Below are 27,957 nucleotides of genomic sequence, written 5' to 3'. Positions count from 1 at the left end.
GACACAATGAATTTGTCCGGAAAAATAGGCATATATTAAATAGAATTATCGATTGCTTAAAATTATGTGGTCGACATGAACTTACTCTACGAGGACATAATGAAAGAGAACAATCTTTAAACAGAGGCATCTTCCCAGATTTATTATCCCTTCATAGAAGAGGGAAAACTAAATAGGAAACTTCGTGTTCTTTATTGTAGTGAAGAGTTGAAAAACATAAACTCTATCAGTAGATTGCATTCATTTTTTATTTAAAATTATTTAGAGGGTACCTTTTCAAAAACAGTAAAAATGACAAACATAGTTTTAATAACTCCAGTGGCAACAGCTGAATCTGAACGATGTTTCAGCACATTGAAGCGTATTAAAACCTGCTTAAGAAATGCAATGGGACAAGACAGACCAAATGCCTTGGCACTTGCTTATAATAGAGAAAGAATACATTTCAAACATAGAGGGCTTCAACGAAAAAGTAATAACAAAATTTGCTGACCAGAAGAACAGGAGTCAACGTTCGTAGAAAGGTATGTTTCACAACAATACCTGTTTCTTTTGTAATCATGTGAATTGTCATTATATTTTAAATTCTTTAAAAAAAGTAAGTCCAGTTTTGTAGTCTAGAAGAAAAAAATACCTATTTTTTGTAATTCATGTGAATTGTCATTATATTTTAAATTCTTTAAAAAATAAGCCACGGCCAAATTTGAGGCCACGAGACGCCACTGGACAATATGCACATTATAATAATTAATTTATATATTTCGTATTATTGAGTAAGAACAACAAGCAGAACATGTTTACCGGGGGCTAATAGAAGTTTCCAAATTATTGTTTCTTTTCAATTTCCGATGTGCTACTGGTGATACGTTCGATATACATAATTACAAAACTGGGTGTGTTCAATGTCAAACTATTATTTTACCTATGGAGAGCCGAACCAGGACAAAAATTCTGGCCCACTGCACTGGCCTAAGCGGAGGGGCGGAGTTGATGGGGCTGGAGTGTCTCCCAAAAGTTTCAAACTATAGCAGTAAAGAACTCTGGATAAACCAAAGTTGTAAATGAATCCCCGATTCCTATTTTTGTCTTTGAACAACTTTTTAAACAAAGGTTAAAAATGGTAATTACGAAATATTTTCTAGTGTAGCCCGCTTCCCCCAAGAAGGCGCTAGCCGGACAATTGCGATGAACACAGAAGTGAAACGGCGGGTGGACAATTGCGATGACATTTTAAATATCAAATTGAAGGGTGACTTAACACCCCGTACAATACCCTTTACAAGAGAATTATGTGAAATATTGATATTTTCGAATACTGATTCCTCTCATACTTCCTCCAGGCTTGAGACTGGCAAGCGATGCCAACTCCCCCTGAGATTTCTGTAAAGAGTTAACGTAATTCGAATTGTGAAATTGTAGAAATATTTTATAACAAAAAGTATTGGTTTCTGTGCCGTAAGTTACAGCAAGTATTATTATTATTAATTGAAATAGGGTTACATTTAAGCTTACAGTCTATTTTACACTGATTATCAAACTAAAAAACAGCCTTTTGTATTAAGTATACAGTCATGCAAATTGTATAACGGAAGACTCATCCGTGAATGGCACTGTGTATAGATATATAGAGAATATGGAAATTACAAAACATAAGTAGTAGTAGTAATGGTAATGTAATAATATTAATAAAAATAAATAAATAAAACAAAACAATAATAATAATATTAATAATAGTACTAGTATTTTTATTACTATTATTAATAATGAAAAATCTGTGACTTTGCCCTCCCTGAGAAAAATCCTGCGGGTGTCCTTGCTGGCAAGGTAGCTTGTAAACGTACTTGCATTACAACCACTAATAGGTTAGGTTAGGTTAGGTTAAGAAAGTTTAGGTTATGTTAGGTGTGGGTTTAGTCGTCCTGATCGTCGCAAGTGTCCTACGATTAATTTGTAAAATGACCTTCACCGTCAAAATCATCGCAATGGTCTGTGATTTTGGCTTCATCTCAATTGTCCTGGATTCCAAGAAGGCAGCTATGTATTATCCACCTTTACAATTAGAGTCCCCGCCCCACCGCAAAAAAATCCTGCATACTCCACTGTTCTAGACTACATACACCTAACAGCACCAACGAACAACATATTCAACAATGGATTGACACGAGAACTAAAGTCCCAGTCCTCATTGGAACGCCACGTTACTTCTTGGAAACTTCCAATAGATCAGTTTCCCTCTGACAACCATATGTCAAGTTCACGTGGAGCCCTGTATATCCTCCCCTCAGAGGCGTCTCGTGAACGCATGCTGCGCATGCGTCAATTGTGGGAAAAAGGAAAGCTTGCTCTGCGACGACATTCATGAGCGCTTCTACATTCTAATTTCTTCATATAGGATAAGTATTTATTTTACACGAGAGCGCTGAACTAAGCTTATATTACATTTCTTGGATCTGAAGTGACGCATGCGTCAATTGTGGGAAGAGAATTATTACTTTCTTTCACTTCAGATCCAAAAAATGCCTCCCTTCAAACCTTTCCCGCCAATAGCGTCCGTTTTCAGGACTAACAGCTCTTGTCAAGTTCACGTGGAGTAAATGAGATGTTGCCAACTCAGTTTCTTTATAGATTACATAACATGTGAGGTTGCGCTTATCTTTGCTAGGTTGTACTACTTATTTAAATATTTTTTTATACAATGAGGAGACCTTGGGAGTGTCGCAGTACGTGTTGGATATTTAAACTCTGCAGGTAAAAGCTACAGAAGAGCTTCTCAGAAAAAACAGATGCTGGCTCCAAACCTCTATAGCTATGTCAAAGATACCGGAGTGGCGTTCCAAAGAGGACTTAAACAATACCACAAAAGCGGCTTCAACTTTTTAGGCTTCGTGAAGTTGTCCTTGAACATGCTTGGAAATTCTGAAGTTGTTTTGAAAGATCGCCATTAACGCGCGTGTGTGTGGCGGAAATGCGAATTTTGTAAAAGCGAAGCGCACGTTGCCAACGTCGACAGGACAACACGATCTAAATTCTTCCCCGGCTGTTCTTGGAACCTCAGTCCCCTTCCTGCCCCGCCCAAGGTCAAAGTGCATCTCTCTGAGCCTAAGAATTCGGTTCTCGCTTTAGACATGACGCTCACCAACAGGGAAGTCCTGTTGTAAAACAGCGCTCATCCTGCGAACGTCGGTAATAGCTGATTTCGTTGTCAGTCACTTTTTTAAGTGACGGGCTAATACATGTTGGTCAAAAGCAGTGAAAATAGCGGCTGTAGTACCGCTTAAAGGCGCATTAAAAAGGGTACACGTGAAAGTCAGGAAAGTCAACTTCAAAACCTTAAGCCGCGTTTACACCGGGTTTGCTAACACATGTTACCAGCAAAAATGCTGGTAATATTTCGAAGAAGCTTGTGAATTTGTTAACATCTCATGTTAGCAATAGATTTCCCGTGTTGGCAACAGAAGTTTTGTTATCCACAAGAAGTCGGTAAAGATCAAAGAATATTAGTAATATTTGTTACCAACACATGTTAACAGAGCTTTTTCGATGTTAGCAACATTTCCTCCGCTTCCCTTCCCGCCGCCATCACGCCAGTGACAGCCAGCCAGCGAGTGCGAGGTGTGTTTTGTTTTGTAATTTATTTATCACGGAAAATCTTTTGAGTGAGATGGAGTGGTCAAAGGATGAAGTGCTGAACTTACATGAATTGTTCCGCCGCGAGAAACCCGTCCTTTGGGACGAAACTTATCCACAATTTAAAAACAAAAACCAACAGGTCACTTCCGCTACAATTAGCTCATGCCTGCAGTGAAGGTCTCACCCAGAATCTTCTTGGTCTTCTCTGTTGCGCCAAAATGACACATGCTGCCACAGATAGTACAACCATAGATTATAGTACAACTTCCTCCACAGTCGGCATCTTGCAGCCAAGATGTTAACAAAAGTTATTAACAAAAATAAAGTCAAACTAGTTTTCTGGTTACCACCATTTGTTGACAACATCTGTTGTTGGTAACAAACTTTAACAATATACAGAGCATTCCCTGACATTCGCTACGAGACTTGAAATATTTTTACATAAAAATCATTGCTTTTTGAAAAAGCGAATAATATTTCCGAATGGGAAATGCATTTTTCTTTCTTAGATAATATTGGCAAAAAAAAGCTATATACTACTAGAATCTATTTCTATTGTAACTATTTTTACTTGGGTTACAATGTGGATTGGTGACATTAGGGTGGTACTGTATTCCCCCATAAAGATTTGAGGAAGTACCCTGTACCCTCCCTCCCCCCTCTTCTAGCACCACTGGGAGCTGGTATGATGTTCTGTGTTAGTTCCTCAGTGACGTCAAGAGCTCGCACCTCGGCACGCTATCTAGCGTCGCCCGTGCGAATTATTGGGAGCTCGAGCGAAAACCTCTCGAAGCAGCACTCTAGTTGCTGCTATTCCATTGCCTTTGCAATTGCTTATAATTGTGAGTGTGTATTTACTTATGTGACTTATCTGTGAACAACGAAGTACATTTCAGCGATGTTGTGCCTGAAGAAATCACACAATTTGATTAAGGAAAATAATTTTCTCGGACGCTAAATCTTGGTCTCGTCTAGAGTTCTGTGTCGTTCTCGGAGTCATACCAGCCCTAGTGTGAAGTGAAAGAAAACATTAAAAATCCACCTCACACGTTGATATTTTCCATCGAGGGATCCCTGTACGAAAGATAAACCATTCAAGGTAAGCGTATGGTGGGGAGGATAATCCAATTACAATTCACATGAAGAATGAAGATAAGGGTCTTAACAATGGACGCTCCGTTACGCAACAATTAAGTAACTCGTTTCTGTAATGCGGTATCTACTGCATCGCCGATGGGTTTAGGTTTAGACGGAAGCATTTCCCTAGGCCTTTTTTGCTAGCATAAATGCTTCCAAAATTCTTATAGCATTTTTTATAGCAGACAGTATTTTACAGGGAAGAATTTTCTGTAACATTCCGGAGTGTACAGAGAACGTAAATGATTGTCGGGGTTTCCTCATTGTTGTAACCGATTTGGGTGAATGACACGGTGAACACAAATGCACGATATTCTTGAGAAACTCAACAAGTTTTGTTCCTTATTTGTTTCATAGACCTCTGTTTCCAGATTCTGCCTCTAGGCGGCAGTTTTCCAAAATGGCGGATATTGCTAGTGAGAAGGCGTTCTGTGTGCTTGAATATCACGCAACGAGGTCCGTTACAGTTGTGCAGCGACATTTTCGTGCGCGATATCCGAAAGATGCACCATCAGACAATTCGATTAGAAGGTGGTATGCGCAGTTCAAGGAAAAAGGTTGCATTTGCAAAAACAAAAGCAGTGGTCGACCATCAGTGCCGGAACATGATGTGGAGCGTGTTCGTGAAACCTATCTACGGAGCCCGAAGAAATCGATTCCTGATGGATCCAAGGAACTAAACATACCGAAGACAACATTATGGAGTGTTCTACGAAAACGGCTCAACATGAAACCATACCGCCTAAGTCTGCATCAAAATCTAACACTTAACGACCGTCGTGTACGGGAAACGTTCGCCAGCGATATGCAAAATCTCATGACTGACGATGACAATTTCATCGAGAATTTCGTTTCCACTGACGAGGCGACATTCCACCTAAGTGGAAAAGTAAACACACACAATGTGCGCATATGGGGAACGGAAAATCCTCATCAGTTTGTTGAATTGGTTCGGGACTCGCCTAAAGTGAATGTTTTTTGTGCTGTGTCACGAGAAAAGGTGTACGGTCCATTCTTCTTCATGGAGAAAACAGTTACAGGATTGACATTCCTGGATATGTTGAATGAGTGGCTATTTCCTCAAGTGGAAGAAGATTCTAACACCTTCATCATTCAATTGGATGGAGCCCCACCTCATTTCCACTGTGAAGTGCGATCATTGCTCAACAGAAAATGACCACAACGTTGGATTGGGCGCGGGAGTGATGAGGATGAAAACCTTTTATCATGGCCGCCTCGTTCCCCTGACCTTTCTCCTTGCGATTTTTTTCTCTGGGGATACATAAAGGATACCGTTTACTATCCTCCATTACCCACTACCATCGAGGAACTGAAAACACGCATCACGAATTCCATCAACAGTGTTACACGTGATATGCTATCCCGAGTGTGGCAGGAAATGGACTATCGCTTATATATCTGCAGGATATCGCAAGGCGAGCACATGGAACATTTGTGACTTTGTCATAAAAACTTGGTGAGTTTTCTAACATTTTGCAAAAAATTGCATGTGTCTACCTTTATTACGTAAAGTACAGTGCTTGTTTGTAACACCGACAATCATTTACGAAAACCCTGTATAGATGAACCAGTACCCGGTGTTCACAATTGAAACATCTAATTTATTCTTCCATACGTATACTGTATCTATCTATCTATCTATCATTTATATATAAATGGATGTATGTGTGTATATGTGTGTGTTTGTTTGTTCCGGCATAACTCTCGAACGCCTGGAGCGATTTCAACCAAACTTGGTACACGTATGACTTACAATCTGGAAAGAAATACTGTGCGGGTAAGACACCCCTGGCACCCCTGTGGGTGGGGGTGGGAAGGGGTGACATGTAAAAATAATCGAAAACGACCGATATTAGTGTGGAATCCATAGTTGTCGGGGTCGCTAAGATGAATAGTGACACTCCCAATACCGCTCAACTCCAACACACCCCTGGCACCCTTAGGGGTGGGGGTGGGAAGGGGTGAAATGTAAAACGACCGATATTAGTGTGGAATCCATAGTTTTCGGAGCCGCTGAGATGAATAGTGACACTCCAAATCCCGTTCAACTCCAAGTTCATTTTGCACTATAGTTAGAATTCATTATTTTCCTGTCTAATAGAAGATTGGGATAATTAAATACCCGGGCAACGCCGGGCAATTAGCTGGTACGATATAAAGTATGTAATTAAGCAGCGTCATTGATTTGTACCTAATACCTTTTCATACGAAACGTTATTCCTCTCGGTTGAATAGTTATCGGCTTTTAAAATGTGATGTGATACAATGTTTAAATCTCACTCGACAGCCATTATATCTGCACTCGTGACCTAGAGCTCGCTTCTGATTTGTTATGCTGCTGTAACGGAAATAGGATCGAATCTATCCTTGAGAAATGCCATGAAATATGTCATGGCATCTGACATTTTTCTCTTTACAAGGTAGTATTTAGGTCATCGCATAAATGTCAAGAGAAAATGCTTTCGTCGAAAACGGGCCTTACTCTGGTTCTGGCACCAGTGTTGCCACAATCTAAGGACTAAATTTTCGCTTTTCTCGTCATTTTCCCATTCTAAATTTTCCCGTCTAAAGAAATAACTAACATAACAGATACATAAAATATAAGGGGAAATCTTAAAGAAATACAATCAAATGCATCAGTCAGCTGCTTAGAAGGGATGCTATGAAAGAAGGGGCACCTTTGAAAAGATACTATGACGTCACTTGTTTCGTAACATCCATCTTCGATGATATAAAATTCGAATTATAATTTAATTCACAGCTATATACACGTATAAATTCCCGGTGGGGGCACAAAGTGAATCGGATCCCACTTTGAAAACTGTCGGTCCAAGCCTTCCTGTGCATAAAAGTGGACTGAAAGCTAAAACTCATACAATATTTTGGTGGCAAATTGACCGGTGCTGTAGCAATGCTAAAGGATGGGCCAAGGTACCCTCATAAAAAGACGGCTGTCCCTCATGTCCCTTAGTATATAGAGAAATCATTTTGACTATTGGATAACATTGTTGCCATGTAGAACAACCTGTATTAATCTTCGAACTTTTGAGTATTTTTGTGCATCTCCCCCCCCCCCCCAACCTGTCTCCTTCCTTGACCCCCATCTAAATGGTTTATGGCTAGCAGAAGTTTAGTAGCAGCTTTCGAACCAGTAGCAGTTTAGTAGCAGCTTTTGAACCAGTAGCAGTTTAGTAGCACCTTTGAACCAGTAGCAATTGTTTAGTAGCAGCTTTTGAACCAGTATCAGTTGTTTGGTAACAGCTTTTGAACCAGTAGCAGTTTAGTAGCAGCTTTTGAACCAGTAGCAGTTTAGTAGCACCTTTGAACCAGTAGCAGTTGTTTAGTAGCAGCCTTTGAACCAGTAGCAGTTGTTTAGTAGCTGCTTTTGAACCAGTAGCAGTTTAGTAGCAGCCTTTGAACCAGTAGCAGTTTAGTAGCAGCTTTTGAACCAGTAGCAGCTTTTGAATCAGTAGCAGTTTAGTAGCAGCTTTTGAACCAGTAGCAGTTTAGTAGCAGCTTTTGAACCAGTAGCAGTTTAGTAGCAGCCTTCGAACAAGTAGCAGTTTAGTAGCAGCTTTTGAACCAGTAGCACCCACCCTGCAGTATCACACCCAACTTATTGAAGATTTTCTCAGTTTAGTTCAATTAGTGGTGTGTATAATGAATTCTATCCTTGCCAAACAAGTTTCAGCCCTACATACGCACACATGCAAGCATGTACGTACATGTACAGTGAGATCACTTTCCTAACATTTCTGGCTGTTATTCAAATGTAGCTTGGGAGCGAGTCCTAACTCCCGAAACCACCAATCAGCAAACGAACCGATGACGTCATCTCGGCCTAGCACCTATCGCTAACCGTCTTGGTGACGTCATACAGTGTTGCTAGGCGCGCTAGCCAGATTTGCGCAGCCAACTGGGGATGTTTTGAGAATAATACAACTAATCATGGCAGCTAATGTTAAAAGCTATTTTCTTTGCGCGAGTCTTATAATGAATTACGCGCCTGTATCTTTGCTAATTCTAATTTATCGCTGGTGAGAGAGGGGCGAGATAGATACGGAGAGAGCTCTTTGGCTTGTTATATGAGGTCACCAACCTGGAAACACCGCCATAACTTGATTTCATCCTTGCTTGTTAGAGAAAAAAAAGAAAGATGCTTCATAAAACTGGGAAAGTTACCTCCACGACAAGCACCCTATTCTTCTGAAGAAACAAGGGCTGCCTCTGAGCTTGTAACCCAAGAACAAAACTGGGAAAAAAGCATTCTGCCGATTGACGTAGCTGTCACCAAATCTCTTGTCCGTTTCTGCATGACGTCATTGTTCTGCTGGATTCTCAGTGTCATTCTTTTCAGGCTTCCGCTTTCCCACCAAATCCTATGTCTTGGACGTCGCGGATTCCAGCCAGTGTTGCTACATGAGGGGAAATTTCCCTCCTGGAGTATCCATGAAAGATACTAAAATTTCAGGGAAATTTGAAGCCATCAGGCTCAAAATCAAGGGCGCCCGCAGGGAGGGGCAGGGGGGCACTTGCCTCCCCTGAGATTTCTGGAAAGAGTTAATGTAATTGAAATGGTGAAATTGTACAGATATTTTATAACAAAGAATGTTGTTTTCTGTTACTTACAGCAATTATTATTATTATTATTATTATTATTTGAATAGGGTTATATTTAAGCTTAGTCTATTTTACACTATCTAACTATAAAAAAACAGCTTTTTATCAGTATACAGTTATGTAAATTATATATAGATATACAGAATATGGAAATTACAAATGTATGTAATTTTAAAAAAAAAACAGTAGTAGTAGTAATAATAGTAATGGCAAAAATCATAGCAACAATAAAAGTAGTAGTAATAATAGCAATAATAATAATAACAAAAAGTTTCTATGACCCTGCCCTCCACCTGAGAAAAAATCCCGTGAGCCCCCTTGCACAATATTGGAACAGATTATATGTATTAAGGATTATATTACATTCACTTTCATGCTCATAATCTTTACTGTTCGTTGTTACTTCTACTCTTGAGTATGAGCCTAGTGTATTTATATTTATAAAATGTTTTTTTCACGTCTCTTTTTCTTCATATTCGGTTAAAAACGACGATGAGGATGAAAGATGTACTTGTGAAATGAGTGATGGAATATAGGCAATTGTATATTCATGCCTGACTTATAAGAATTCGAACCTGGGACATGTGGTGCGGTAGCAACGATGCTGGCTATAAGCAAGTACTGTACGAGTATGTTATGACTTGCTTAACATTTTGATTTTAATAAAAACGAACATGGGCCAACCAAAATAATGCTACTACTGACTACCATTCGAGAGACCGGAGTTCGATCCCCGGCGGGGGAGAACCGGGATTTTTTCCACCTGTTCAAGCGGTTCTGGCGTCCACCCAGCGTCGTGTAAATTGGGTACCTGGAGGAAACTCTGGGGGGGGGGGGTTAAGGCGACCAGGGGCGTGGTGCTGATCACATCATCCCCCACCTTGACCAAGAAAGATGAGGCCCTAACTCCACATCCCATATACGCCTTCATGCCGTGGTGCAATGCACAGGGGAGCACCTTACTTTTTTTTATTAGTTTCAGAGCCGCGGTCGTTTAGTCGGTAGGGCGTCTGACTGCCACGCGGGAGACCCGGGTTCGATTCGCTGGGTGGATCGGAATTTTTCCGGCCGTGTCCCCGCATAAAGCGGCTCTGGGACTCACCCAGCTTCAAATCAGTGGGTACCGGTGGAGGGGGACCTGTGGGGTAAAGGCGGCCGGAGCGTTGTGCTGATCACATCACCTCCGAAATGGCCGAGATCGAGAAAATGTGAAGCCCTACCCCCACGTCCCATAATGCTCTTTCATGGCACGGTGCTATATGAACGAGGAACTTTACGCACATTTCTTTATGTGACGGGGAAAAATGGACGAAAAAGGGTAATTTTGCAAATTGGAAAGGGAAATTTTTGTGGCAACTCTGATTCCAGCGACAACCATCCTGGTATCGTACATCGGCGCCAACAAGTTTCCTCCAGAGCACAATGAACGTTTCTGGGATGTTTCTGTTCGGTTTCGACGTGAAACATGGCTATTTTCTTTCGACCCGTACCACGCCAGTTACGTACCGAAGAATGGGTTGCATTGTGCCTTGCGTCGAAGTCCGTAACAGCGCGTACTCGAGCGTTGCCGAAGACACTGGTTTTGCGCCGCTTAACTGCAATCAATGCAGATTAAACAATGCCAGAGTCGAAAACTGTAACTGTTCTAAAAAAAATCATTTCGTAATATTACTTCATTGAATCCACCGGAGTGTAAGATTGTTTCCACCTGTTCATGTTCTTGCTCAATACACACGATCTTCATTTTTTTACGGTTATTTCAGGGCATTTCTTCCTCCATCAATGGGTTACCAAATACAAAAGTAGTCCTCCGTGGCCGTACCGTCTAAAGCGATGTGCTTTGGACTCCCACTACGGAACGGCATGGGTTCATTCTCTGGGTTCTCGGCCTGTGTATAGGACCGGTGGTAACCCACCATCGTGAGGCAATTGGGGAGCTACGAGTGAGTAGCGTAACCCGGTCGTGTATTTACAAACCCTATAGTACTGCAGAACCTCCAGCAATATTTGGCTTCTGATTGGCTGCCATTCCGGAAGTTGATGCAGCGTTTCTTCAAGTTAACGCTAGATGGCAGGGATCAAATTAACAGTGTGGATTTGAAATATCCATTCCAACAAGATAAGAAACCCTTTTATACTAAGGTTGTTATTTTAGCACAATTATTTAAATCAATGTTTTAGAAGACAGAAATCAGAACTCATCTTGAAGTGAATGATTTTTCTATTTAAAGTCACATCGTTGCAAACATTGTAACTATCAATGACAATTGAGAAAATTATGTATGTTCAACGTATATAATTTATTATATAAACGTATATTTCTTAACATAATTTCGACAATCTGATTACAAACTTTATTACTATATAATCACGAGTCTTATTTTTCCATACGAAGAAACAAGGAACAATGGACACGGAACATAAACACTTCCGGTGCACACAGCCAATAAGAAAGCTTTATATACCTCTGGTTCTGCAGCACTGTCTGGTTTGTAAATACGCAACCCGGTCACGGCTATCTCCTATAACGGTTGGAGGTTCGACGTGCAGACCCCACGTCACCCCATTACCGGTTGCAGATCTCCACACGTCTAGGTAGGATTGTGGAAGGGAGACTGGCAGTCGGGAGATCGCCCTAGGCCCTTGAAGGGCTGTAGAGCGACGGGTTGTGTTTTAAATACAAAAGTGAAGGATAATTTGTTAACCTCTTGGGACCTCAAGAGTGAAGTATTGAAAAGTAGTTTTTATGATTGCACAAATGTGTCATTTAGCAAAATGGTTCTGGATGGTATGTTTATGGGATGGAAAACTTGTCGCCCCCCCCAAAGTCCCAAGTGAGATTCTGACCCCCCCCCTCCATAGTTAGGCCTCAAGTTACGCCCATGCAGCCAACTAACTAAATTGTTTAAAAAATATGTGCAATTTTCATTTGTACTTTATCCTCTAATGCCCACTGTTGTTCAATCCATAAACGGTGTAGCAGTAACGTCACCGTCTTGCAAAAAAGGGTTCCGGGTTCGATACCTGGTGGAGGCACATAGTGGTTCTGATGGTATCGAACCCCTTATCCATTGATTACAAAGTGACATTACCACTACGCAATCGGGCAGGACTCGTTTCAAATATATATTTCATTTCAGTCACAGGAATTTGTTGATTCCTGTAAGAACGTTGTAGGAACGCTGTTACCAAGGCATCCAGGATGCGATACTGCGGGTAGGAACATAGTGGTTCCCATTTTAAAACTGTAATAGCAGTCCCGATTAGCCTTTCTGTGCATAACAAAAGCTCAAACTTAAAACCTGCAAGGTATTCACTTTTGTACTTGCCCATTCTCCTGCCGATACGTGGAAAACTAATCTATGACTAAGCTTATACGAAATAAATAACCATCGCTTATAATTAGAGCCCGGAAGTTCAGGCATTTATTTTCGTTAAAATAGGTAGGCAAAAAGGCATTTATAATGTGGAAAATAGGCACTAAAAATGAAAAAAAAAAGGCAAAATAAACCGAAAAAAAGGCACATTTGGAAGTCGCTTACTTTTATCTATAATTTCTGGTAAAATGTTAAAATCTACATTGGGAAGAGCATTTCACTTTTCTCCGTCTTGATTGCACATAACTACAAGGTGTTTTTTAAGTTCTCAACATTAATTGATAGTCGTCTGTCGGAGAGAATATTTCTCATAATAGAAAATGATCTTTCTACTTCGACAGAAGTTATTGGAGCATACATATAACAAGCTAATGTAGCTGGACTCATTTTGGTAACAGCATTTTCACCTTTTAGAATATCACAAATTGTTTTCAATTGTTTCAAGTCCTCATTTGCACTCACTACCCGTTTGCACTTTTCCGCAACAGCTGACCCCTTTTCTCCTGGCACTTCCATCATCTGCTGCATAGATTCCTGGAAGATTTTCATGGATGATAGAAGAGTCTCACCTCTTTTTTTCTAGCTTTGTAATTGTCTCTGGCAATGCACCATAATGTGCAAAAATAAATGACAGTTCATTCTTCAGTTCTGAATAGCACAGGAGTTTTTCACTTCACGAATTGAAGCCGCTTCATTTTCTGGATGAGCATCGATCACCTCACTGATTTTTTCAAGGTTGTTAGCATAATATATAGCTGCTGATATCCAGGTTCCCCATCTGGTCAAGACTGGTTGCGGAAGTAAACTAAGCTCAGATGCAACTTCCTTAAATTTTCGGGTTCGAGAGGGAGATTTCAGAAATATCTTCTTTGTGTTCGAAATCAACCTGTCCACTTCCGCAGTCAATCATGCACAAGGAAATGTTAACCGAAAGGCAATATCCTAACTCAGCATGAAATACTTTTTTCTCACACTTTTCACCTTTAGCAATGTTGAAACATGCGTGAGTTCAATATTACTTAAATAAGGCGAAAATTATTCACATAATAAACGGAAGAAAAATAAATGCCAACATATTTTTTTTAAAAAAATGGTCAAATTTCATTGAAAAAGGCAGAAAAAGGCATTATAATTAAAAATAGGCAGTGGGGTCCCAAATAGGCAAAATGAAAAGGGTTCTAAAACATTCGAAACAACATAAAAAACGTATATCCGGAAAAAAATTATCAATATATGCAGTAAATAAAAAGAGGCATTTTGCCAAACTTCCGGGCTCTACTTATAATACAATCGAGTAAACTATTATGCTGAAAAGTACATTTTCATTATTTTGTTTTAGTACGATATATGGTAAGTCTTTCGGGGTGGGGGTTCGGACCCATGGACCCCCCCCCCCCCTAAATACGCCCTTCCATGCAGCATAGTTCTCGGAACTTAGCATTGTTTGTTGCGGTGTGGTATTTGAAAATAAATCCAGTGGAGGGGAAATTCTAGTAAAAACTCTTTAAGTCATCGGGATATGATATTATTACAATGCTCTGTTTCTGGGAAAGAATTGTTTACGATACTCTTCAGGTTGGCTCGTTATTGAATTCCTAACCAGCTGATTAGCCGGCGTTGCCCGGGTATTTATTTATCCGAATCTTCTATTGGACAGGAAAATAATTCATTCTAACTATAGTGTAAAATGTAACTAATTTTAAATGTCATGGTGAATGTCAGCAATTAGCTTAGCGACTCCGAAAACTATGGATTCGACACTAATGTAGGTCATTTTTTAATTTTTTTCACCCCCTTTCACCCCCCATGCCGATAGATGATGAACTTGGAGTTGAACGGCATTGGGAGTGTCACTATTCATCTTAGCGACCCCAAAAACTATAGATTCCACACTAATATCGGTCGTTTTCGATTATTTTTACATGTCACCCCTTTCTCACCATCACCCCTGGGGGTGCCAGGGGTGACTTGGAGTTGAACGGCATTGGGAGTGTCACTATTCATCTTGGCGAACCCGAAAACTATGGATTCCACACTAATATCGGTCGTTTTCGATTATTTTTACATGTCACCCCTTTCCCACCATCACCCCTGGGGGTGCCAGGGGTGTCTTGGAGTTGAATGGCATTGGGAGTGTCACTATTCATCTTGGCGAACCAGAAAACCATGGATTCCACACTAATATCGGTCGTTTTCGATTATTTTTACATGTCACCCCTTTCCCACCCCCACCCCTAGGGGTGCCAGGGGTGTCTTATCCCCACAGTATTTCTTTCCAGATTGCAAGTGATATGTGTAGCAAGTTTGGTTGAAATCGCTCCAGGCATTCGAGAGGTATGCCGGAACAGAAACACACATACATCCATATAGATACAGATAAGAACTAAGGTAATGTAAATTTCCCATCCATATTGCACCGTGCCATGAAGACGCAGGTTTAGGGGATTCTCGATCTGGTACATTTTTATGGTGATAGCCTATAATCAGCACCACGCTCCGGCGGCCTTTACCCCATCAGGTATCCATTGATTTGAGGTTAGGTGAGCCCCAGAGTCGCTTTGTGACGGGACAAGGCCTTAAAAATTAGATCACCCACATCGGGAATCGAACCACGTGCCAGTCAGACGCCCTACCGATTAAGAACTATTCACAATATTGTGGAATGTTCATAAATGAACACCCATAAAAAAAGTGACGGTACTGAGTTGTGGAATTTCGGCGTTAAGAAGTAGAGGCACATCAACCTTGCAATGGGAAAAGCGTGACATTATTTTTTTTTAATATAAAGAATAAACATAACTTGCTATTGAAAGGAACTGCAATGTGCGTAAGATAACAATAGCATTGGCCTAAAAACCCACATGTGTTTATAGATCATATTGTATGTATATATTTTATTAATGGAAATGAGTTGTATATGACGTGCACATGTGTCGCTCGACCATGAACAAAGCGGTGCGTTGAAAGAAAAGAAACAATTCCGTGTCCATTTTGCGTGACAGCAATTACTTCCAAGGAGCCCAGGCATCCTGGAAATTAATTTATCCGCCGCATCAACCACGTCGAGTGAATTTATGGTGGTCTACCGTTATGCAACGTGTTCATTTGGTGCAAATACAGTGCAAATCCTCCTACATATCCATCTAGGAAAATTCACTTATGTCTAAATCTGGAAAATATTTTATCCGAATATAGGATAATTTTTCTGGGCCTCCCCGATGGCGTAGTGGTAACGTCGTCTGCTTGTAATCAACGGGGTCTCGGGTTCGATACTCGCTGGAGGCACATTGCACAGTGCTTCGGATCCCACTTTAAACTGTAGGTCCAGTCCCGATTAGCCCATCTGTGCATGAAGTGGACTTAAAACATGAATTCAATCGACGACCATTTTCTATCCGGATTTCCAATATCGGGCTATCGGATATTCACATACAAAGATTATCCGAAATGTCCAGATATCCGAATGTGTGCATTATCCGGACAGTTTTCGTTTATCCATTTTACGGGTTGTCCACATATTGCTATTAGTAAAGGTAAAAAGGTAAAGTGTTCCCCTGTGCTTAGCACCACGCCATGAAGGCGTATAGGGGGTGTGGGGGTAACGCCCCACACTTTCTTGATCCGGTCGTGAGTTGGGGGTGATGTGATCAGCATCACGCCCCTGACCGCCTTTACCCCCCCCCCCAGGGTTTCCCCCCAGGTACCCATGTTATTCGACGCTGGGTGTTACCGACTGAGCCACCGCGGCCAGTCATTTTCGTAATTCACTGTACGGATTCACTACAAATTCTTCATCAAATCTGTTCTATCCGCATATTGGGATATCCAAATTATCAGGATTATCCGTTGCATCCGAAACGGATATCCGTTATCCGGACATTTGTGGCCATCCTCACTTATAGCAGTCATCGTGGTCTCATGACTGGTGACTTGCCCCCATTCGCCTCCCGTTCATACTAAGCAATTTTTATTATCAGGTGATGTTCTAATGTTCCTATAAGTTTCGTTTCCTAAGCTCCAGAAATTTAGTCTAGACAGAGTTTTGTGAGTGCCAGAAATGGTTTGGTTTATATTACTTCGCTATTCTGCCACATTCGGCTCTTCGCGAAGTCGAGTGATGGTATGATGAAACTGACAAAGGTACACTCGCAAAGAATACCCCATGCCCGAGCCGGGATTCAAACCCAAGATCCCTGGTGTCGGGGATGAGTTCCTATCAATGACGTATTTAGACGGGAGTCATGGGTTTCCGGACCCCAAGAAAGACTTGGCAACTTGTTTACTGTTGTTCAATATGAAGCTGATGCATTTGCAGTACTTACATAAGGTTAAGAATTAGATTGTGATTATACAGCTGTGCGTTGACAGTGCCTGCGAAAATTTATGCGTGCCAAAACCAATAATAATACGCATAAATATAATGAGCTGGGCATAATGACCTTTTTAGTGCCAATAAATAACCCATTAAAAAATTTTTGACATTAATTTCTTTGGTAGAGCAGATGTTTTATCATTTAGTGAACTAAGTAGACGAAAGTTAGATTCTTTACCCTTGTACAGTCGCTTTGCCTGTTTTGGTTTGGTAGCACGCCGAGGGACTGATTTCTATCGACATTAATAGGAAATGGAGTAGTGATGTACGTTGAATTTGGCAACACCGCACGTGCTATCGTTACCCGACTCAACAGCGATGTGCGCTTAACCGTGGAATATAGTATAGGCTGACACAGAGAGTCGGGAAGGTACAGCGCGTGCAGTGTTGCCACGTTCAACCCACATCGTTACTCCATTTAATATTAATCTGTATAAAATCAGTAGTATAATAGCTTCGTTTGTAAACATTTATTTTGTATTTATTCATTTTACCCCGATTTCAGCTAATTTTGTATATGCACTACACAGCAGTACACTGCTAATAACTTAAATTAGTATCTACACATTTCAGACGTGAAAATTAATCAGAAATACACACATTTGAGAAATAATTATATACACTGCACTACACAGCACTGCACTGCACTGTAAAATAACTCAAAATCAGTATCTACACATCTATTTCTCTTAAAATCTGGATAATTGTAAATATACTGATTTAGGCTCAAAAAGTAAATTTTACCCTATAAAAATGAGTAGTTGAATTTGATAAAAAAACACAATTATTTTTAATGCTATAAAAATGGTAAAATTTGGATTTTTTTGATATTTTCTCCTATGAGTTGAGCTTTGATAAAAAAAATATTTTTGATGCTATAAAAATGGTAAAATTTGGATTTTTTGGATATTTTCCCGTTGGAAAATTAGCTGAAATTAGGGTAAAATGAATAAATACAAAATAAATGTTTACAAACGAAGCTATTATACTACTAAAATCGGTTTCGAAATGTGAGTTTATAATAGTAATGGTTTAAAAAAAAAAACAGCTGCAATGAGATTCAAAACAAAACCAGGATCGTATTACTAGGACTAAACAATACTACTCGAGTATCTTATAATTTTTAATCCGACAGTAGGCACGTCACAGCGACAACTCTTTGTGGAACAGCACCTCAAACACATTTAGCAGAAAATTGGAACCGAATTGGCCAATGCCCTACCGACTGTCAGCGCCACTAATTAACGCCACTTCATTTTACGACCCTTGGAGTAGCAGTCGCAGCTCACATGTTTCGAATTACGATAAGGATCTGGTGGTCTCATCTCTTGAGTAACCGGGACCCCTGTGGAACCGAGATTCGTCTCCTCGTCTAGAGAGGTTTCCCAGAAAGCTTACGCCCGATTAAAACACGACAGCTCGCCTCTTACATGCGTCTCTGGACGAACCTTGCGGGGAATTCGAAGTATCTCATCTCGTTCTTTAGATAGAATAGGAATTTTTACAGCTTGTTTTCAAGTTTCGAAGGATTGTGGGAAATCTTGTACTCCGAAACAGCTGTCGTCTGGGTGACTAGATCGTATCAGCTTCTTCACCAAAAACTTACGGGCAGGAGCTTCTAACGAAGCTCCTATGATCCTACTTCCACAGAAGAAGATTCGGTCATAGGAAACAGGCACGTACCTAGAACTATATTTCTGGACGGACAAGTCTAGTGTCTCGGGTTCGAATCCCGACCCGGCAATGGGTATTCTTCGTGAACGTCGCTTCTACATTCTCAGCATATTATCAGTCATCCTCATCTTCGCGATTAGCCAATAGGGGCAGAAAAGCGACGTAAAATAAACAAAATGAATCAACTAAGTGTAGTAGTAGCATAAAGTTTATAATTAATACGTTAATAAGATTAATATGTCTATTAACAATAATATTATAGAAAGTAGCACAATTAAGCCTTCAGGGTGGCGACAGACCTGGAAAACCTGGAAAACCGGGAAAAGTCAGGGAATTTGAGGTGTCAATAAAAGTCAGGGAAATGTCAGGGAATTTCATCCTTTTTTTTTTTTTTTTTTTTCATGAAAGATATCGTTATGGAACTCTACACGGGAACAGGAAATCACGTTCGTAAGTTTCGGCCTCAGCTTTTAGGTCCCTTTTATGCGCAACACAACCACGGCGCCAGAAACCAGTGATGGCAGGAGGAGAGAGAGAGGGAGAGAGATTTCTCTCACCCGGGCTTCTCTGAGGGGAATTTTAAATTCGAACACTCTTTGGAGGAAAATTGTTATAACTCGGGCACTATGGGAGCAATCTACTTCGGATAACTTTTGTTTTGCAGCTAGAACATGATAGCATGCAATCGTGTACAATTCAGAATGCCGAACCGAGGAAGGGGGGTTTGGAGGCGCGACCCCCGAATTTCAATGAAAAAACAATAAAAATTTGTAGTTTGCCCCCTCTTCTCCAGCTATTTGATAAGAAGGCGCGAAATTTAATATTCATTTCAAAGAATGGACATTTTTCAAGAGAATCAAACATGTTTCATGTTCTTGGCTGCCATACAAGTTGAATAATAAGGCAAAATGTGAAACTCTGTTTTTTACGAAAAATAGGTAATTTGCATATTGCTCAGAAAATTGTTTATAACTCGGGCACTATGGGGAGCAATCTACTTCGGATAAGTTCTGTTTTTCAGCTAAAACATCAGAGCATGCAACCGTATACAATTTAGAACGCCAAACCGAGGAAGGGGGGTTTGGGGGGCGCGACTCCCGAATTTCAATGAAAAAAACATAAAAATCTGGAGTTTGCCCCTTCTTCTCTCCCTATTTGTTACGATGGCGCGAACTTTAGTATTCTTTTCAAAGAATTAACATTTCTCAAGAGAATGAAACATGGTTCATGCTCTTGGGTGCCATACAAGTTGAATAATAAGCCAAAATGTGATTATTATTTTTTTACGAAAAATATGTAATTTGCGTTTTTGGAGGAAAATTGTTATAACTCGGGCACTATGGGAGCAATCTACTTCGGATAAGTTTTGTTTTGCAGCTAGAACATGATAGCATGCAATCGTGTACAATTCAGAATGCCGAACCGAGGAAGGGGGGTTTGGAGGCGCGACCCCCGAATTTCAATGAAAAAACAATAAAAATTTGTAGTTTGCCCCCTCTTCTCCAGCTATTTGATAAGAAGGCGCGAAATTTAATATTCATTTCAAAGAATGGACATTTTTCAAGAGAATCAAACATGTTTCATGTTCTTGGGTGCCATACAAGTTGAATAATAAGCCAAAATGTGATTATTTTATTTTACGAAAAATAGGTAATTTGCATTTTTGGAGGAAATTTGTTATAAGTCGCGCATTATGAGAGCAATCTACTTCGGATAAGTTTTGTTTTTCGGCTAAAACATCATAGCATGCAACCGTGTACAATTCAGAATGCCAAATTAAGGAAGAGGGGGTTTGGGGGCGCGACCACTGAATTTAAAAAAAAATAATCAGGAATTTGCCCCCTCTTCTCCCGCTATTTTGGAAAGAGGGTGCAAACCTTAGTATTCTCTTAAAAGAATGAACGTTTCCAAAGAGTTTGAAACATGTTTCATATTCCTGGGTGCCATACAAGTTGAATAATGAGTCAAAATGTGAAACTCTGCTCGGAAATGTGGCATGGATGTGTAGCAGAAAGGGGGGAGGTTGGTCATCAATATGAACTTCCCAGGCTTGCTCCAAACCTGTGTCAAGAGTTTCCACCCAAACATGAGAGTATGAAGGTCCAAAAAGCACATTAATTTCGTAATGAGCACCATGATACCATATGGTAAAGGTTAAGCCTCTAAATATTAAACTGAAGGAACATGGAAACAAATAGGTTCCATTGATATATACGATTTTTGTCGAATATCGCTACCCGACAGAGTATCTCACTACAACATGCGACAGAAATTGCATGGACTGCAACATCCAACAAAAATCGCATGCATAAACAAGAAAAGCTTTAGACTGTAAATATGCTGCTGGAATTTTATTACTCTTCTGGCTAACTTCGCCTTATTTAATGTAGCGGTGCTTACAAAGGTTTTCTTTCATCATCCTGACGTATTACTGGTTTTGCTCAAGTTAACATACGTTTACAATGACATTGCACTATTCTTAGATATCAAGAAAAATCCAACCAAATGGGATATATATTGAATACTATCACGAAAAAGTGAAACATAAATCTGAATTGATGAACGTTATAAAAATTGGCAAGTGCATGCTCCCAACCTCAAATTTACTGCAACACTAGTATTGCAATGAAATTAACGGCACTCTCTGTTCTGTCTCTTTAAACTCGTGAGAGATGGTCACTAATCTCTCACTGAGTAAGGTTAAAGTCCAATATTATTATGAAATAAAATACTAATAATAAATACGTAAATATTTTAATATCATACTCGTATTTACTCGAATCATTCAATCATAAAAGCAAATCACTTTCTTCAAGAATTGACTTTTCTCTGCCAGCCCTGCTAAATTTTCACTTTCCATCTACTGATTTATACGAAGGGTGGCCAGAAAGTAATTTTCAATTAGTAGGGACATTGATTTTTGCAAACGCGAAAACCGTGAAAAATGGTAATTGCTGCGAAGTTGTGTTTATGAATGTGGAGTGATGTCTGGACACATTTTTCGACCGTTCGAAATATCGAAATAATGCGAATTTGGAATAAAATGCGAATTGTTGGCGTTTTTAGCGATTTTTTTTAAAGAAATGTCCTAAACCAACGAAAAAATTCCATGAAATCCAACATTCTTGTCTTTTCTAGGCCATGTTTGTGTACATAGAACATGCAAGTTTTCCAACATTTTACTCAAGAGTAAACTATAGAGTTACACGTACATGGAATAATTCCGACAGCTACATTAAATCATGTATTTCGCACGATTTTTTCAACTTTTATCAAAACCATTTGCATCACAGAACAAAGTGGCAGGGTTCTAACAGGAGATCGAGTGCGTATCTACTGTCACACGGGAGCCACATCTTTGTATTTGTCGCACGAGATATGTTTTGAATTACCAAGCTAAGTGCACACCATCGGCATTTGTCGAGCGAGTAATAATGGAGCTCAGTTCTTAGGGCGTCTCACTACTGTGCGAGAGACTCAAGGTTGATCCCCTGCGGGGGAGAACTGGGATGTTTTCCACCTATTCAAAATGCTCCGGCGCCCACCCAGGATCATACGAAGCTGGTACCTTGAGGAAACTTTGAGGGATAAAGGTAGCCAGGAGTGTGGTGCTGATCACATCACCCCCACCTTCAGCCGTGATCAAGAAAGTGCGGGGCCCTAACTCCACATCCCTATACACCGTCATGGAAAAGTGCAGGAGAGCACTTTACTTTTACTTCCTCAAAAATCTGTTCCAACATATTAAACTGTCACGAAAATACGTAGACCATGTGACCTACAATTTAAAATAATAGTTTAAAAGCACATATATATTTGGCAGATAAATGTTCTAAAATAAAAATGCGAATTTTGGGAAACTTAATACTAACAAAGATAATGCCAATTTTTGGTGCCATAATATATCGAAATTTGTCACGTGAGATTGATTTTAATTTTTTTGGGTGTGTCGCCACTTATGGTCATTATGCACCCTTCAGTATATACGGGGAAAATTCCATTATCTAAAATCCTTACGTTAAAATTAAAAAGGGGGTATGGAAAATAACTTTCCCAAAATAACTTTCAAGATATCAAACTCTCACGAAGAGGCGTAAGCCATGTGACTTACAATTTGAAACAGTAGTCTAAAAACACCATGAAGGTATAATTTCAGATATTTGCCAGAAAATGTGCTAAAATGAAAATGTTAATTTTGGGGAAAATAACACCGTATAGTAAAAAATAAAAAATAAAAAAATACACCAATTTGAAAAGAAAAAAATCAAGGTCCCTACCGATTAGGCATAAATAAAACAAGAATATCAGTTGTAAGTTATTGCATTAGTAACAGTGAGTCCTAACTAATTTTCAGCATAGTCACCACCGTTGTTCTAGCATTTGTCGTAGCTTGGCACTAAATTTTGTATGCACATGGCATATGTGTCTGACAGCAAAGACTGGAACTATCTTTACCACAGTGTAGCTGTCAAATCCTTGCCCTGCCAGAAACCTCTTCAGTTAAACAAAGAGATGAAAGTCTGTACATTCAAGGTCAGGGCTGTACAGGGAGTGGTTCAAGATCTCTCACATGAAGTGATGCAAAGGGCCCGCATGTACTCAGCTGTATGGGGTTGTGCACATTCGACTGGCCTACCATACAATCCGGTCTGCACACCTCACACAATTGGTGGTGGCTCTGTGCCAAATCCTGAGCGTGCAATGTAGGCTACATCGCAGTCGGTGGGAGACTGTATGATTGGATTGGATTGATTTGGTGTTTTAAGTCCACTTTATGCACAGTAAGGCTGATTGGGACTGGACCTACAGCTTAAAGTGGGATCCGAACCACTATGTGCCTCCAGGGAGACTGTATGAGAGCTGCAATCTTTAACCTAGAACTGTCCTATAACAGCTGCATTGCAATTGTACCAGATTACAGCTACATGCCACTTCTTCCTGCCTGCATGTGTGTGTGTCGCTCTCCGACCACTAGTGCTGTGTATAGACCATTGGACCTTTTTTCAGGATGCCCCTCGTATATGAACTTTCAGAAGCTTTTATTATTAGTGTTTTCCTGTTTTAATGTGTGGTAAGTCAGGTACCTATACAATGAAATTCTATAAATTGCTTGCGTTAAATTTCTAATACCTACATATCCTTTTCGTCAGCATTAATGGTATAACTGCATGTTGTCAGTTTCACAGTACTTCACTTGGATATACTGTACTGAAGCAGAAATCCCATTGATAACACTGGGGAACAAAAAAAAAGATTTTATTTTGTGGCATAAAGTTTAATAACAGTTTCAGCACACAAAACAGCTGTGATTGCCAATTGTATGATTGGTTCAGTTGAATTGACTCCAGTTTAAAAAATAAACACACCATGGAAAATGTAGAAGGTAAAATTACTCCACGCTTTTCTCGGTAATATCAAAATTTGATAATGGGCTGAAATTCCCATTAAGAAACGTATTAATATATTTTAAAATTGTTGCTAGGCAACTTATGAAGCATTGTTTGTTTGTGGGATAGTCGTGCTAGAGAAAAGCATTGGACGATAAAATTTTGGCCCCCAAGGGAAAATATTACAGTGGGAAAAGCTAATATCATTCATGAACCGCTGATAGATAGGGACAAAATCATCCTTCCGCCACTGCATATTAAACTTGGGTTGATAAAACAGTTTGCCAAGGCGTTAGATACAAGTGTTGATTGTTTCAAATATATATGCCACACTTTTCCAGGACTAATATAGAAAAATTGAAGGCAGGAATCTTTGACGGACCACAAATTCGTACACTTATAAATGATGCCAATTTTACATGTCTTACATCGAATCTGAGGCCTGGCTGAGCTTTGCGTCCGTCGTCAAAAACTTTTGGGGGAATCACAGAGCAGAAAACTACCGCGATATAGTTGGAAATATGTTGAAAAATTTTTAGAAATTGGGAGCTAATATGAGTGTGAAAATACATTTTCTACATAGCTTCATTGACAGATTCCCTGAGAACCTTGGTTATTTTAGTGAAGAACAGGGAGAAAGGTTCCATCAGGATATAAGGATAATGGAAGAAAGGTACCAGGGACGGTGGGATCGCCACATGATGGCCGACTACTGTTGGAGCTTACAGAGGGATTGTCCTAAAAAGCAATACAACAGGAAATCGTATAGAAAACGTTTCACATAGTTTGTTACTTCATTGTGTACATATTTTCTTAATTATTATGATCATATTCCTATATAAATTTATTTTTATAATAATTATTGTAATCACAAAAAGAAATATTAAATTGTTGTTGGAAGTTCATTTATATGTATGTCTTATGTTTCCGCCATTTTGATTTAGTTGCATTTATTTCATAAATTAGAGCCAAATCAGGAAATATATTATTATATCATTATTCAGAAGCATGAAATCGCCCTAAATTAGCTCTCAAACACTGTGCCGCAATTTCACTGTTCCCCAGTGTAATGTAAGGAAATATGACACTTTATTTTGTTCGATTCAATTGTTTCACTTATATGCAAGAGTTAAGTTGTTTGCTTTACAGAGAAGAGAAAAGTAGCTTTATGCATTGAAAAATGAGTCCGCACTCATGGTTCTTGCAAGAAGAAGGTTCCAAACCTCAGTGGAAATATCAACATATAATACCGAGAATGTATAAGGAGATTGATAAATTACAAATTGTATTTCTTAATCAATCACTCTTCACTCTTATCTCATTTAGTCGTAACTTTAAAAATAATCAAATATTTTATTTTAAACGTCTGCGTATGACAAAATTCCGTAATCCTTCCCTAGCTTGTGAATTGAAATAATTTTCCAAATTCACTATTTTGCAGTTTGAATTCAAATCATAGAGAATAGAGAAATTAAGTCAATTTCATAGAAGATGATATTGGTACTTAACAAAACCATACGTGGATCTGTATGAGTTTATTATTTCCATTTTGCAAAAACATAGATTTAGTTTAGTTTGTAATTGACAGGGAAAAATGTAAATTTTGTCCTGGAAAACCTGGAAAAGTCAGGGAATTTCATTTCTGCTTGTTTGTAGCCACCCTGGCCTTGCTTCCATGATATGAAAAACTAAATATGCTGACCAAGGCAGTAATTTATTTTATTATAAAACATAAAGTAAACGTAACGTTTCAACCTTCTAGCAAGGTCTTCTTCAGACTCTGCACCAAGTACAAATGTAACAAGGTACAAAAAAAGGACGATATATATACACAAACATTACTCCCCTCCAGACTATTAGAAAGTTGTTCTGGAACATTCTAGCAGGTGGCTTTCCCTTGTCAACTGTTAGAAAGAGTGGAAAGGACAGGAGAGAATGAGGAGAGGAGAAGGAAGAAAAATGAAGGAAAAAGAGCGTGAGATAAAGAGTCTAAACACATTCTATATGGAAGTAAATATGTTTAGCCTTTAGGTGAAAGTACAGTTGACAAGGGAAAGCCACCTGCGAGAATGTTCCAGAACAACTTTCTAATAGTCTAGAGGGGAGTAATGTTTGTGTATATATCGTTCTTTTTTGTATCTTGTTACATTTGTACTTGGTACAGAGTCTGAAGTACCAAGAAGGTTGTAACGTTACGTTTAGTTTATGTTTTATAATAAAATAAATTACTGCCTTGGTCAGCATATTTAGTTTTTCATAGAAAGTAGGTATATTAATAATAATAACAATAATTTTCATTACATGAACATGTTTCCTGAAATTAACATAAAATGTATTGTCTTAGGTACTGTTGTATGGTTATTAAAACCGAAGACGATGGTTCACTATAAAAGAAATGTGTAATATATTTACGTCTGGACTAGTGATTTTGGTTTACTATGGCCCAATGTTTACTACAATGGAACCAAAGGGCCTGCGACTCCTGTGCACCGTACTCCCGCGAGGAGGGGAGGGGGAGAGTGGAGCATGCTTCCTTGTAGAGAGGGGAGGGGAGAGTCTAAAGGAGATTACAGACCGATGCGACAATCGATAGGAGACAGCGGACGTTCACACCAAAGAGGCAAGCGAGAATCGACAAGGGCCCCATCAGACTAGGAAAGCTCCCAGACCGAAGCGACAGGCGACACGGGATTTCAGACCGAAGGGACACGCGACACTGGCCATTTCAGTGTAAAGTAACCACTGCGCATGCGCAAATAAGACCGAGGCGACACGATTGATAGAATGGCCGTCTGAGCGACACGTGTGGCCTGTTGCTTCGGTCTGAAAGCTTCCATAGTTTTACTAAGAAACAAAGAAAGGCAAGAACTTACCTGGAGCACAGCTCTGGGCTCGTCTTCCCTGGACAGGCAGAAAGTGTGGTTCCTTCCCGTTTCCTGGTCCACCGACTGCAGGTTCAGGTAACGGAGGACCAGTCGAAACACGGCCCTCCCGCCCTCCAGGATGAGCAGCGTCCCGTCCCGAACCTCCACGAACCTCTCCTGCCAGTGAGCATCGTGATTCACCTCTGTGGTCCACAGCAGGTGCCCTGTAAAGAAGCGAAAGAGAACCACACTATTAAATATTCGGCCAACATAAATACAGGGTGTCCATAAATTATTCACCCCATAACTGGTCAAAATATGTTCATTGTTAGAAGTTTCCAGGAAACAACAGACATGGAATTACATTCATTAACCCAAAGAATCTTTAGTGAACATACTTCTCATGATTAATTAACCTGTACATGGTCACCCAGAGTGGCTTTCACAGTGTCATGTCTATTGATGATCACACCGCGTGATTTTCTGAGAGTAAACTTTATCTGATTCCATCGTTTCACAGAAATTTTACACAATTTTCATCTTCTTAAAGAGGTTTCCAAGAACACAGGTCAATGAACTAACTACATAGTAGCAAGCACAATGTAGTAGAATAAGTTTACAATGGTTTGAATTTCTGTGGTAGCTAAGTAAGATAAATTAGATAATGCTTGTAAGTTATAAACAATATACCTAAACCTTTTTTATTGAGCGAATTGAAAATATTTTCCTTTAACAGTAGCACCTTGCGTCTGTCAAATTATCTAAGGGGGTACAGCGGGTAGAACGGGATTTACGAATTTAAGGGGGTACAGTACCCCCTTCAAAAATTTGAGGGGGTACAATGTACCCCCCGTTCCTGCGCCACTGGTTCAGTT

At 39.7% G+C, this 27,957-nt stretch overlaps 1 protein-coding gene across 1 annotated transcript in view; it reads right to left on the bottom strand.

Moving 5' to 3' along the window:
- LOC145996374 (uncharacterized) overlaps positions 1-27,957 on the bottom strand; it is an 86,624-nt gene that overhangs the window by 44,966 nt on the left and 13,701 nt on the right. Inside the window, exon 2 of the mRNA XM_083132804.1 lies at positions 27,092-27,306. Within this exon, the coding sequence (XP_082988930.1) occupies positions 27,092-27,306 (215 nt within the window). The remainder of the gene's footprint in view (positions 1-27,091; positions 27,307-27,957) is intronic.

This window comes from Lepisma saccharinum, chromosome 12 (genome assembly GCF_977018435.1).
Source record: "Lepisma saccharinum chromosome 12, izLepSacc3.1, whole genome shotgun sequence".
NCBI classification, from domain to species: Eukaryota; Metazoa; Arthropoda; class Insecta; order Zygentoma; family Lepismatidae; genus Lepisma; species Lepisma saccharinum.
The sequence above is the reverse complement of the archived record's forward strand: the minus strand, read 5'-3'. Positions and strand labels throughout refer to the sequence as shown.